This window comes from Entelurus aequoreus, linkage group LG06 (genome assembly GCF_033978785.1).
Source record: "Entelurus aequoreus isolate RoL-2023_Sb linkage group LG06, RoL_Eaeq_v1.1, whole genome shotgun sequence".
In the NCBI taxonomy this organism is placed as follows: Eukaryota; Metazoa; Chordata; class Actinopteri; order Syngnathiformes; family Syngnathidae; genus Entelurus; species Entelurus aequoreus.
Window position 1 is genome coordinate 78,291,643 of NC_084736.1, and position 14,945 is coordinate 78,306,587.

The 14,945-nt window shown below is 40.4% G+C and overlaps 1 protein-coding gene across 4 annotated transcripts in view; it reads right to left on the reverse strand.

Moving 5' to 3' along the window:
• LOC133651675 (uncharacterized) overlaps positions 1-14,945 on the reverse strand; it is a 43,933-nt gene that overhangs the window by 9,622 nt on the left and 19,366 nt on the right. For all 4 annotated transcript variants that reach the window (XM_062049691.1, XM_062049690.1, XM_062049689.1 and 1 more), the window contains 2 exons: positions 7,657-7,811; positions 1,875-2,042 (listed from right to left, as the gene is read on the reverse strand). In XM_062049691.1, the coding sequence (XP_061905675.1) occupies positions 1,875-2,042; positions 7,657-7,811 (323 nt within the window). The remainder of the gene's footprint in view (positions 1-1,874; positions 2,043-7,656; positions 7,812-14,945) is intronic.

Here is a 14,945-nt window from a genome sequence, read left to right on the forward strand (position 1 = left end):
GTCCGTAAGCACACATGATTGTGCGTCCTGCTGGTCCACTAATAGTACTAACCTTTAACAGTTAATTTTACTAATTTTCATTCATTACTAGTTTCTATGTAACTGTTTTTATATTGTTGTACTTTCTTTCTTATTCAAGAAAATGTTTTTAATTTATCTTATTTTACTAATTTTTTTAAAAAGTACCTTATCTTCACCATACCTGGTTGTCCAAATTAGGCATAATAATGTGTTAATTCCACGACTGCATATATCGGTTGATATCGGTATCGGTTGATATCGGTAATTAAAGAGTTGGACAATATCGGAATATCGGATATCGGCAAAAAGCCATTATCGGACATCCCTAATAATAATAAATTTGACTTACACTACCGTTCAAAAGTTTGGGGTCACATTGAAATGTCCTTATTTTTGAAGGAAAAGCACTGTACTTTTCAATGAAGATAACTTTAAACTAGTCTTAACTTTAAAGAAATACACTCTATACATTGCTAATGTGGTAAATGACAATTCTAGCTGCAAATGTCTGGTTTTTGGTGAAATATCTACATAGGTGTAAAGAGGCCCATTTCCAGCAACTATCACTCCAGTGTTCTAATTAGGGATGTCCGATAATGGCTTTTTGCCGATATCCGATATTCCGATATTGTCCAACTCTTTAATTACCGATACCGATATCAACCAATACCGATATCAACCGATATATACAGTCGTGGAATTAACACATTATTATGTCTAATTTGGACAACCAGGTATGGTGAAGATAAGGTACTTTTAAAAAAAAATTATAAAATAAAATAAGATAAATAAATTAAAAACATTTCTTGAATAAAAAAGAAAGTAAAACAATATAAAAACAGTTACATAGAAACTAGTAATTAATGAAAATGAGTAACATTAACTGTTAAAGGTTAGTACTATTAGTGGACCAGCAGCACGCACAATCATGTGTGCTTACGGACTGTATCCCGGCAGACTGTATTGATATATATTGATATATAATGTAGGAACCAGAATATTAATAACAGAAAGAAACAACCCTTTTGTGTGAATGGGGAGGGAGATTTTTTGGGTTGGTGCATTAATTGTAAGTGTATCTTGTGTTTTTTATGTTGATTTAATTAAAAAAAACCACAAAAAAAACGATACCGATAATAAAAAAAACGATACCGATAATTTCCGATATTACATTTTAACGCATTTATCGGCCGATAATATCGGACATCCCTAGTTCTAATGGTACAATGTGTTTGCTCATTGGCTCAGAAGGCTAATTGATGATTAGAAAACCCTTGTGCAATCATGTTCACACATCTGACAACAGTTGAGCTCGTTACAGAAGCTACAAAACTGACCTTCCTTTGAGCAGATTGAGTTTATGGAGCATCACATTCGTGGGGTCAATTAAACGCTCAAAATGGCCAGAAAAAGAGAACTTTCATCTGAAACTCGACAGTCTATTCTTGTTCTTAGAAATGAAGGCTATACCACAAAATTGTTTGGGTGACCCCAAACTTTTGAACGGTTGTGTATAACGCGCCTTTCTGGGCGCTCAAAATCAAAACAATAAAATCAATTAGATAAAAACAACAACAAAAACAAAGATTGATAATATTTACAATGAATAAGCAGTCAGGAATTGGTGTGTTTTAAGTCTTGATTTAAAGAGGGATGTTGAGTCTATGTTACGAAGGTCTGGTGGTAATGATTTCCAAAGATGTGGGGGCTGAGCGGCTGAAAGCTCAGGCACCCATGGTGGACAGTTTAAATAAGGGGAAATATTTGTACTAGTATCGCTTAAAATGTACACAATACCATCATTAGTCAAGCGTGGTACAAACTACCCAGTGTGATTCTGGGAGGAATTTAACCTGTTGGTGGTTTGTTGATGAAAAGTCTTGTAGCTCCAACATGGCTCGCTCACTGTCACCATGGAGAGGTGCAGGAAGAAGCACAGGCTGGGCCTCTTCTTCAATATCACTTGATGGCAGTGCATCAGTGGTGATAGTGTCACTGCATTCTGTCGCTTCTTCCTTATCCTGTAAACGGGAGGGAAGATTTTGAATGCTGCACCTGCAGAAAACCTGTAGCGCTCACAGAAAACAAGTGTAAACATAAGTTTAAAAACATTCAAAATAACACAAAAAGTCTCTCACAAACGCAGAGTACAACCCTCATATTTCAGCAACCATTTTCCCAAAGAACATTTGGGTAGTCGGTGTACATCGTCATTGTCTAATTTGCCATGATGCATGTATAATTTCTATGGCCGCTGTGGGGGGAGATAAAATATGCAGCAAAGGACCATAAAGAACAAAACAAATGAATGTTGAAGAGGTTCATTCAGCCTACTGATGTGTATTTATAAATGGTTGATTTATATAGGCTAGTAAGGTAAAATTTTGTACCTGACATGTTTCGGCTATCTTGCTTCTGCAGCCTTCATCAGAGGTGTCACGCATACTTGCCAACCCTCCCGATTTTCCCGAATCTCTCCCGATTTCCACCCGGACAACCATATTGGGGGCGTGCCTTAAAGACACTGCCTTTAGCGTCCTCTCTCACCTGAAACGTTCACCCCCTTAACAGCCGAATACTGTCCAGGCGTCCGCTTTTCCTCCATAAACAGCGTACCGGCCCAGTCACATAATAATGTAGCGTTGGACGGGTTTAACAATGGTCTTTACTCGAAGATGTCAAGTAATGCTGACACGTTGTATGATCTTTTAACTAGATTAATGATAACGCAAGACATACTTGGTCAACAGCCATACAGGTCACACTGAGGGTGACCGTACAAACAACTTTAACACTGTTACAAATATGCGCCACACTGCGAACCCACACCGAACAAGAATGACAAACACATTTCGGGAGAACATCCGCACCGTAACACAACATAAACACAACAGAACAAATACCCAGAATCCCTTCCAGAATTAACTCTTCCGGGACGCTACAATAACATCTACGGCTTTTGGAGCGCAGCGCACAACTGCACACACAAGAAGAAGGAGACGAGGCAGAAGAACAAAGAAGAGACATGGCGACGACGAGTAAGAAGAAGAAATACGCTTGCAAGTTCCAAAATGATTGGAAAAAAGAATTTCATTTCATCCAGAAAAGTTAGAAGGGGAAGGGGTATGCTGCCTGCACCCCAACCCCGCCCATCTCCCGAATTCGGAGGTCTCAAGGTTGGCAAGTATGGTGTCACGTGATGTTAGCGTGACGAGACAAGGTAGCCGAAACTTGTCAGGTACAAAACTTTACCTTACTAGCCTATATAAATCCACCATTTATAAACAAAACAAATGTTTAGAAAAACAAATTAACTTTCTTCGGTCTCTTCCGTTGTTGGGGGGCTCACAGCAGGGCCGGCAGCTTGTTGAGAAGAGCAATATGTGCTTTATAAGACCAGGAAAAGGGGCTAAATTTGTCGCTAATCGCTGTTTAGAAAAAGATAAAAGTCTGAAATAATAGATGGCAACACTGATTCCTCCTGCAACATCTTTTTCTCTGGCAGACAGGTGTGTATGAGGTGTGTTAAGTTAAGAAGCAGAGGCAGAGTTGAGCTTTTACAGTACATAAACCTATGTATGGTATGGTATTTTTGTATTTATTTTTTTGTCCTAAAGAAATACAATCATGTGTGCTTACGAGGCCTACTGAAAGCCACTACTACCGACCACGCAGTCTGATAGTTTATATATCAATGATGAAATCTTAACATTGCAACACATGCCAAAACGGCCGGGTTAACTTATAAAGTGACATTTTAAAATTCCCGCCACACTTCTGGTTGAAAAACTCCTTTGGATATGATTTATGCGCGTGACATCACAAAATCCACGGAAGTGGTTGGACCCATCGGACTCGATACAAAAACCTCTTGTTTTCTTCGACAAAATTCCACAGTATTCTGGACATCTGTGTTGGTGAATCTTTTGCAATTTGTTTAATGAACAATGGAGGCTGCAAAGAAGAACGTTGTAGGTGGGATCGGTGTATTAGCGGCTAAGTACAATACTTACTGCAACACAACAAGGACTACTTACTACGCCTAGCCGATGCTTGCCGCCAAACCCACGGATGAAGTCCTTCGTCGCGCCGTCGATCGCTGGAACGCAGGTGAGCACGGCTGTTGATGGGAAGATGAGGGCTGGCTGGCGTAGGTGGAGCGCTAATGTTTTTATCACAGTTCTGTGAGGTCCGGTTGCTAAGTTGCTAAATTAGCCTTTGCGTCGTTAGCAACAGCATTGTTAAGCCTTACCAGGCTGAGAATTTTTAACCGTGTAGTTACATGTACATGGTTTAATAGTATTGTTGATCTTCTGTCTATCCTTCCAGTCAGGGGTTTATTTATTTTGTTTCTATCTGCATTTGAGATAGATGCTATCACGTTAGCTCATGCTACAGAGGTTCGTCGATGATGGGTGTCCTTCGTCGCGCCGTCGATCGCTGGAACGCAGGTGAGCACGGCTGTTGATGTAACCGTGTAGTTACATGTACATGGTTTAATAGTATTGTTGATCTTCTGTCTATCCTTCCAGTCAGGGGTTTATTTCTTTTGTTTCTATCTTCATTTGAGAACGATGCTATCACGTTAGCTCAGTAGCTAAGTGTGTCACCGATGTATTGTCGTGGAGATAAAAGTCATTTTAAATGTCCATTTCGCGTGCTCGACTCTCATTTTCAAGAGGATATAGTATCCGAGGTGGTTTAAAATACAAATCCGTGATCCACAATAGAAAAAGGAGAGAGTGTGGAATCCAATGAGCCAGCTTGTACCTAAGTTACGGTCAGAGCGAAAAAAGATACGTCTATCACTGCCTCTCAAGTCATTCACTGTAACGTTCCTCATCTACGAATCTTTCATCCTCGCTCAAATTAATGGGGTAATCGTCGCTTTCTCGGTCCGAATCTCTCTCGCTCCATTGTAAACAAAGGAACATTTTGAGGAATATTACCTCCTGTGACGTCACGCTACTTCCGGTACAGGCAAGGCTTTTTTTATCAGCGAGCAAAAGTTGCGAACTTTATCGTCGATTTTCTCTGCTAAATCCTTTCAGCAAAAATATGGCAATATCGCGAAATGATCAAGTATGACACATAGAATGGATCTGCTATTCCAGTTTAACTAAAAAAAATTTCAGTAGGCCTTTACGGACTGTATCCCTGCAGATTGTATTGATATATATTGATATATAATGTAGGAACCAGGAATATTAATAACAGAAAGAAACAACCCTTTTGTGCGAATGAGTGTAAATGGGGGAGTGAGGTTTTTTGGGTTGGTGCACTAATTGTAAGTGTATTTTGTGTTTTTTATGTTGTTTAATAAAAAACAAAAAAAACAAAAAATTTTAATTTCTTGTGTGTACCAATCGATCCACGGACCGGTACCGGGCCGCGGCCGGGTGGTTGAAGACCACTGGTGTAAAGCACGTTGCCACTGGACTCTAGAGCAGTGGAGACGCCTTCTATGGAGTGATGAATCACGCTTTTCTATCTGATGGACCAGTCTGGGTTCGGAGGTTGCTAGGAAAACGCTAGATTTCGGACTGCATGGTGCAGAGTGTGAAATTTGGTGGAGGAGGAGTTATGGTGTGGGGTTGGTTTTTCAGGAGTTGGGCTTGGCCCCTTAGTTCCAGTGAAAGGAACTTTGAATACTCCAGGAAACCAAAACGTTTAGGACAATTCCATGGGATGGCACTTCAAGTTCATATGTGAGTAAAGGCAATATAGTGTAGACTGTTAAGCTTTTCAATCTGGCCCGCCGGACATTCCCAAATAATTTTTTAGATGTTTAAGATGTAAAGTGTAGCTGCCAATATAATGTGCAGTGATGTTTTCTAATGACCGTAAGTCTTGAACTATACAAAGTATTTCAATGGTTGGAATCTGCGCTTTTGCATGATATACTAGTTACTATGCTAATCTAATTAGTTACTATGGCAACTGACGACACAGCAGCTCAGACGAGGCACCAAGCAGTGTGGGTGGGGAGCGTTTCCATAGTGTTTCCAGAGTGGCTTTGATTGATTGATTGAAACTTGTATTAGTAGATTGCACAGTACAGTACATATTCCGTACAATTGACCACTAAATGGTAACACCCGAATACGTTTTTCAACATGTTTAAGCCGGGGTCCACGTAAATCAATTCATGGTAAAGCCAGCCTGAAATGTGGGTGTCAGGGACAGACGTGTAAGGAGATTTTTACAACAAAGTTCTAAAGCTTACTGATATATCAGATATATCAGATTGTATATGTTTTTTTACCCTTCGCGTTCATATTTCGCTGTGTTTGTTGCATTTTTTTTTTGTGTTTCGCTTGATTGTAAAATATGTGGATGGAGAGGGGGGGTGTGACGTTCATATGTTGTCAATATTCAGTGCTTTATCGTTCATAGTTAATATTGTAAATCCCACATTCTTTATTTTCATGTACATTCTGGGTGTCTCATTCATCCATCCATCCATCCATCCATCCATCTTCTTCCGCTTATCCGAGGTCGGGTCGCGGGGGCAGCAGCCTAAGCAGGGAAACCCAGACTTCCCTCTCCCCAGCCACTTCGTCCAGCTCTTCCCGGGGGATCCCGAGGCGTTCCCAGGCCAGCCGGGAGACACAGTCTTCCCAACGTGTCCTGGGTCTTCCCCGTGGCCTCCTACCAGTCGGACGTGCCCTAAACACCTCCCTAGGGAGGCGTTCGGGTTGCATCCTGACCAGATGCCCGAACCACCTCATCTGGCTCCTCTCCATGTGGAGGAGCAGAGGCTTTACTTTGAGCTCCTCCCGGATGACAGAGCTTCTCACCCTATCTCTAAGGGAGAGCCCCGCCACCCGGCGGAGGAAACTCATTTCGGCCGCTTGTACCCGTGATCTTGTCCTTTCGGTCATAACCCAAAGCTCATGACCATAGGTGAGGATGGGAACGTGGATCGACCGGTAAATTGAGAGCTTTGCCTTCCGGCTCAGCTCTTTCTTCACCACAACGGATCGATACAGCGTCCGCATTACTGAAGACGCCGCACCGATCCGCCTGTCGATCTCACGATCCACTCTTCCCTCACTCGTGAACAAGACTCAGAGGTACTTGAACTCCTCCACTTGGGGCAGGGTCTCCTCCGTAACCCGGAGATGGCACTCCACCCTTTTCCGGGCGAGAACCACGGACTCGGACTTGGAGGTGCTGATTCTCATGTCTCATTCAGTAAAAAAATTTAAAATTTCATTCCGTTTTTTAAGGCGGTCCGTCATAACGTTTTTAGCATTCAATCAGACATTATTGTGAGTTTTTGTATCAGTGTTCCTAAAAATCGGATATACCGGCCCCCAGACACATTTTTTTCTCTAAATTTGGCCCCTGAGTCAAAATAATTACACATACAGGCAGAAACATTTTCTTGTATACATTTTACATTTCTCCATGCTTCTGTCATGAAACGAACCAGACCAGACATCATTTGTAGATGGACTGTGTCTCAACTCTCAACAGTCTTGGTATGTTTGCTTGGTGTGCACCAGGCTTTGGATGATAGCGTGTAGACTTACCAAACAAACACACCAAAGTACAAGTTAACCCCGTGCAAACAGAGACATGACTTAATGAAAGCAGTCAATAAAGTCGACATGGTCAGAGAGATAGTACCTCCTTGTCGCTCCAGTTTAAGTGGAGAAATGGGGCATGTTGGTATCTAATCTTCCCTTGACAGCCTTTGAGGGGCCCCACACGCCGCCTCTTGCTGGGTGCAGGTGACATCACTGGAGGGTGGTTCTCTTTCCCTCCTTCCTGGCTGTTCTTGTCTGAGATAGCACAAACACCATTAAGAAACAGGTTATACATGCAAACAGAAACAATACTAAATGACATCAAATCAATCATTTCAGGAATATTACACATTACGGACACTGCAAGTCTTTATTTTTTCATCAGACTTTGCTATGGTGCCACAACACATCAATGTTTGCATTTTTGTTCCCATCACAACTGATAAAATGCATTGAACACGTCTTTAATCGATGAACTCGATTAGAGATGTCCGATAATATCGGCCTGCCGATATTATCGGCCGATATATGCGTTGAAATGTAATATCGGAAATTATCGGTATCGGTTTTTTTATTATCGGTATCGTTTTTTTTTTTTTTTTTTAATTAAATCAACATAAAAAACACAAAATACACTTACAATTAGTGCACCAACCCAAAAAACCTCCCTCCCCCATTTACACTCATTCACACAAAAGGGTTGTTTCTTTCTGTTATTAATATTCTGGTTCCTACATTATATATCAATATATATCAATACAGTCTGCAAGGGATACAGTCCGTAAGCACACATGATTGTGCGTGCTGCTGCTCCACTAATAATACTAACCTTTAACAGTTAATTTTACTAATTTTCATTCATTACTAGTTTCTATGTAACTGTTTTTATATTGTTGTACTTTCTTTTTTATTAAAGAAAATGTTTTAAATTTATTTATGTTATTTTACTAATTTTTTTAAAAAGGACCTTATCTTTACCATACCTGGTTGTCCAAATTAGGCATAATAATGTGTTAATTCCACGACTGCATATATCGGTTGATATCGGTATCGGTTGATATCGGTATCGGTAATTAAAGAGTTGGACAATATCGGAATATCGGATAGCGGCAAAAAGCCATTACCGGACATCCCTAAACTCGATCTGTGAAAGGAGCAGCGATATGTCATAGCATTTCAAGCATCATAAATAGAAACTGTGCTACGGATTTTGTGTAGTACAATAAATTGAGTTTACACTGCAAAAACTGAAATCTAAGTAAGATGAAATATCTCAAATAAGGGTGATATTTGCTTATTTTCTGTATGATAAGATAATTCTTCTCACTAAGCAAATTTGATGTTAGAGTGTTTTACTTGTTTTAAGGGTTTTGGTCCTAAATGATCTCAGTAAGATATTACAGCTTGTTGCTGAGATTTGATGACCTATATTGAGTAAAACATGCTTGAAACTAGAATATCAACTGATGCAAAGCTGTCATCAACACTCACAAGTATAAACTACTTTTTCAAAGTAATAATTTCTTACTTCAAGCATGAAAAAAAAAAATCATGATGCTGAGCGCATATCATTATGTCAAGATAATAGCGCTAGCATTTGCTTAATTTAAGAGTATTTTTCAACATATTGAGCAAAATGGTCTCTTTTTTTTCTACCAAGAAAAGTGCACTTGTTATTAGTGAGAATATACTTATTTTAAGGTATTTTGGGGTTCATTCAAGTTAGCTAATTTTACTTGTTTTGGAAATTCTTGACAAGCCAAATTTTCTTGTTCTATTGGCAGATAATTTTGTTTACTTCAAATAAAATACCCCTAATTTTTGTATTATTTTTTTCTTGTTTTTGAACACTGACTTTTTGCAGTGTATATAATTATAAAAGTGGTGGCAAAGCAAGAAGAGAAGGAAAATAAGAACTGAGAGATCATTGAAAATGCTTTTCTAGTATCTGCACCTAAATGCATCTTTTTAAAAACGTCAGAGAAGTGGAACTTTGTCACTTTTTAGCTCTAAATTACTGCTCTTAAATTTAATTTGTGCTTACTGACTAAGGCTGCAAAATTATTGGAAAAAATGTGAATCACGAATTAGAACCGAGATGGCGATTGTCTGGGACGAAATACACACACACTTGTCCTACCCTGGCTCGGGCAGGTAAAAGGAGTGGCAACAGGAGCTGTAAGCACATTTCTCCTGAGTCTCCTGGCTGTTCTTTCCTCCACTCTCGGATGCCAGATGTTCAGGTCGGCAGCAACATCCTCCATGGCCTTTACATATCCTTAATGCTGTTTTTAGCTGCTCTTTGTAGCGCCTCTTCTACCCTCCAGCAGAGTGCAGATGAAAGTGAAGTGGGCCAAAAAGCAGCATCCTACGAGGTGGCCGGTTTGTAGGCGTCCTTATCACACGCCAGCCATCGCACCTTGTGCTGGGTGTTTGTTGCCTAATACCACTAGAGTTGGTCCTTCAGAGTATTTCAGAATGAGGCATGCAAATATGTCAGGTGATTCGTACGCATATGTGGAACTGCTCTAGGATCCTTGTGTGGCATCTGTAAGTTAACCCGGCTGATGCAGATGGCTTGATTTGACAGCAACTGTGCTCTCAACTGAGCTGAGACGAAGGCTTTTATTCTGAAAAGACCCAACACCAGAGTCTTATAGCTGATGCCTGCTTGACCCTGTTCTGGACATTTGTGTTGTCTTCAGAGAGAACGCTGCCCAGGTATTTACAGAATGGGACAATAGACTCTTGTTCACCAGCAAAAGTGAAGGTGCGTGGTGAAGTTTGGAGGTAACATTATAATCCATCCATCCATTTTCTACCGCTTGTCCCGTTCGGGGTTGCAGGGGGTGCTGGAGCCTATCTCAGCTGCATTCGGGCGGAAGGCGGGGTGAACCCTGGACAAGTTGCCACCTCATGGCAGGGCCAACACAGATAGACAGACAACATTCACACTCACATTCACACACTAGGGACCATTTAATGTTGCCAATCAAACTATCCCCAGGTGCATGTCTTTGGAGGTGGGAGGAAGCCGGAGTACCCGGCGGGAACCCGCGCAGTCACGGGGAGAACATGCAAACTCCACACAGAAAAATCCCGAGCCCTGGATTGAACTCAGGACTACTCAGGACCTTCGTATTGTTCAAATCACAAAATGTAAATGGAATATTGTTGGCGGTTTTAGAATGGTTATTTATTGAGTTTATTTGGCAAAATAGAAGAGCTCCCATTGGCTCAGCTGTAAGCAGACTTTTATTTACGTTTATTTAATATTTAGAATGCTTTAAAAAAAAAAAATCCTTCCGTCATCATGTCTTTCATAAGGATTGTGAACAATAGGCAAAATTCCAAAATAAAGTGCAGTTCCCCCGAGAAAAAAACAGTAACAGTATAAAGAAAACCTGAATGTTGGTGTTGGAAAAAAATATCATAGTACAAAACATTTATTTTATAATTTAAAATGTTTATATTTCTGATTTCTACATTTTACATTGGCGACACTTGTTTCGTGTCAATGCCACATTTTCTTTTCAACATCAAAATGTACTCTCTTCTAGATCCATAGGAACCCAGCAATTACTTGATTAATATGAATTAATATGACACACCGCAGCCTGATAAGCAGCGATGTGAACCGGAAAAATACAAAGAAACCTCAAACCTGAACAGCCACTACCCCCAACAATGCAACGAAAGGCTTTGAAAGCCCAGAATTTCCCCAAGGTAATTTCACAAACCCCAAACCTTTTATTTTCACATGATAAAACATATTTTGTGATTGTGAATAATATTTCTCATGAGTATTTAGTTTTGCAGTTGTAGTTGGATTGTAAAAAATAAGTGTCTTATCTAGTCTAAACAAACAAAATTGCACTTGAATAAAACATTGAGGTGAAGAAATTATTTTTCTCATTTGGGGAAACTGAGTTGAATTGGTTTTTGTTGCCACCACTTTCAAACTAATTCGACATAGTGTATCTAGGGGTGTAGCAGCAAATGCACACATGTAAAAACCTGAAAACTTTGACTTTTTAAAGATGGTATTAACATATCAAAAACATATCTATTTAAACCACTTCACTAAATAATTTGGTTTAGGACTATTCAATTAAATATGATTTTAAATATGTCAATTTTTGTCAGAAAAATTGTATTTAAATTATCAAATAAACTTTCCGTTCTGAGTTTCCAATGAACAGACAAGAAGCTGTCTTTGTTGCACCAAGCCAAACGCTTGGAAGATTCCGCTGTGTACGGTGGAATGAGACGGGAGGGGTCATCCATTGTCCTCAAAAACCTGCCAAAGCTGAATCCACGACCAGCCCAAGCCCGAGGGATCTTCTTCTTTTGTCTTCTAATGTGACCGAAAACAAGGACTGTTTACATACTACCCATTCCTGTTGAGAAATGTGTTGTTGTGTAAACATTGAACATCTAAATAAAAGAGAAGACAAAAACCTTCTTCGTCAGAGCGTGGTGTAAGACTGTACAGAGAGTACAGTGGCCATGTCTCTCCTCAATTGAGTCCAAATTTAATTCTGTCTCTGTTTGATTCTTTGCCTCTTGTCTGATTAATAGATGTCAACAGTGTTTAAACCTGACAATTTTTACTTTACTTCAGAGTGTAAAGTAGAGATTATCTGAAACATTTGGGATTATTAACTGTGGGTAAAACAAATCAAAATAATACATTATTATTATGAATATATTATTAGTGCATCTGCTGGGTAGTTCAAGTGGGGTAGTGGGGCGGTATAGCTCGGTTGGTAGAGTGGCCGTGCCAGCAACTTGAGGGTTCCAGGTTCGATTCCCGCTTCCACCATCCTAGTCACTGCCGTTGTGTAAGTGGGCAAGACACTTTACCCACCTGCTCCCAGTGCCACCCACATTGGTTTAAATTTAACTTAGATATCGGGTTTCACTATGTAAAGCGCTTTGAGTCACTAGAGAAATGCGCTATATAATTCACTTCACAGCGTCAACATCGACATAACCCCTGTGAGCGCTTGCGACGCTTCTATTTCTCGACGCGTGCAGCTTTTCTCTCTTTTGCCATTTAGGGGCGGGCATTCAATTCATGGCCCGGCAACTCCCTTCCTTTCCGATTGGTCACTTTTAACTAGAGATGGCCGATAATATCGGCCGGCCGATAAATGCTTTAAAATTTAATATCGGAAATTATCAGTATCGGTTTCAACCTCCCGATTTTCCGGGGAGACTCACAAATTTCAGTGCCCCTCCCGAAAATCTACCGGGGCAACCATTCTCCTGAATTTCTCCCGATTTCCACCCGGACAACATTATTGGGGACGCTACAATATACACCCCCCGCTACCACCAAACCCGCCACCCTCAACCCCGCCCACCTCAATCTCCTCATGCTCTCTCATGGAGAGCATGTCCGTCCCCCCATATCCCGAATTCGGAGGTCTCAAGGTTGGCAAGTATGCTCTGTGTGCCTTCATTGTTTTTGTAGCTGTTGATTTGAGGCATGTTTAAAAAAATAATGCACTTTGTGAAAGTCAAAGTATAGTATTTCCCATAGTTGTAGTGGGTATTAGGATGATCTCAGGGAGAGAGCATGTCCCAAATTCCAAGCTGCTGTTTTGAGGCATGTTAAAAAAAATAATGCACTTTGTGACTTCAATAATAAATATGGCAGTGCCATGTTGGCATTTTTTTCCATAACTGGAGTTGAAGTTGTTCTCTTATTTTGGAAAACCTTTTTTTTGATTGATTGATTGATTGAAACTTGTATTAGTAGATTGCACAGTACAGTACATATTCCGTACAATTGACCACTAAATGGTAACACCCGAATAAGTTTTTCAACTTGTTTAAGTCGGGGTCCACGTTAATCAATTCATGGTAAAGTTACATTGTTTAATGCAGTGTTTTTCAACCTTTTTTGAGCCAAGGCACATGTTTTTCATAAAAAAAATACAGAGGCACACCACTAGCAGAAAAAGTTACAAAAATGAAACTCCACCAGGTTGTCTTGCCTTATTTTGAGTTTGTTGTTGTTTCCTGTGTGTAGTGCTTTACTTCCTGTCTTGCGCTGTTATTTTGGTGACCTTTCCTGTTTGGTTCTTCTGTAGCAGCTTCACGCCTTCCTTTGAGTGCTATTGCCCGCACCTGCTTTGTTTTGGCAATCAAGACTATTTAAGTTGTGCGTACGCTATCCTTCTTTGTGGGGACATTGTTGATTGTCATGTCATGTACGGGATGTGCTTTGTGGACGCCGTCTTTGCGCCACACGCTGTAAGTTTTTGCTGTCGTCCAGCATTCTGTTTTTGTTGACTTTGTAGCCAGTTCAGTTTTACTTTTGTTTTACATAGCCATCCCTAAGCTTCAGTGCCTTTTCCTATTTTTGGTTTAAGCTTTACATATCTTTTTACCTGCACGCTGTCTCCTGCTGTGCTCTGCATATTGGGATCACAACAAACCATCCTTGACGCGTTCCCACTTCTACAAAGCAATGAACTACCTGCTGCCACCTACTGGTATGGAGTATTACAAGATTACCCTGCCAAGCTCTACACAGCACAGGCACTAGACAACGGCACATTATTATGATTAGTGATTTGCAAAAAATATTTTTTGGACCAATTAGGTGAAGTTGCATGATTTCCCATGGCACACCAGACAATATCTCACGGCACACTAGTGTGCCGCGGCACAGTGGTTGAAAATCACTGGTTTAATGCATCCAGCAGGGCATCACAACAAAATTAGGCATAATAATGTGTTGGTTCCACGACTGTATATATCGGTATCGGTTGATATCGGAATCGGTAATTAAGAGTTGGAAAATATCGTATATCGGCAAAAAAGCCATTATCGGACATCTCTACTTTTAACGCCTACTGTCTCCAGGTCAGAGCCAATGTGCGGTAAACGGAACATTTATACAACTTCACCTTGCCTTGCCGAGGCTGACTTCTGCACTGTTTATAGTGGCTGTGCCTCCCCCCCCCCCCACATAGTCAAATAGAGTAGATGACAAGCGCATTCATCGTATTCCCGCTATGGAACAATCGTAGCCAGATTTTAAAACCGATGCACTCTCTTGTTGGCTGTTTGAAGGCGAGACGTGCACAATCCAGTTAATTTTCATCAATCTTTAGATTGATTATCATCCCATGCCTACAGGCAGCGACCCGCCCACAACACCAATCCCCCAAATAAATACCCTTGGATTATTTACATTATTCACAGGAATTACCATTTTGGCTGAAAAAACAAAACAAAACAAAACCACAAAAAAAAACATGAATTCCCGGAAAGAAGGATGGATCACATATTTGAATAAAACAAAGGAGAAACCCCATTAAACAACATCTGATTTTCCATGTCATTAATCAACTTTTTAAACCTACAAACTGA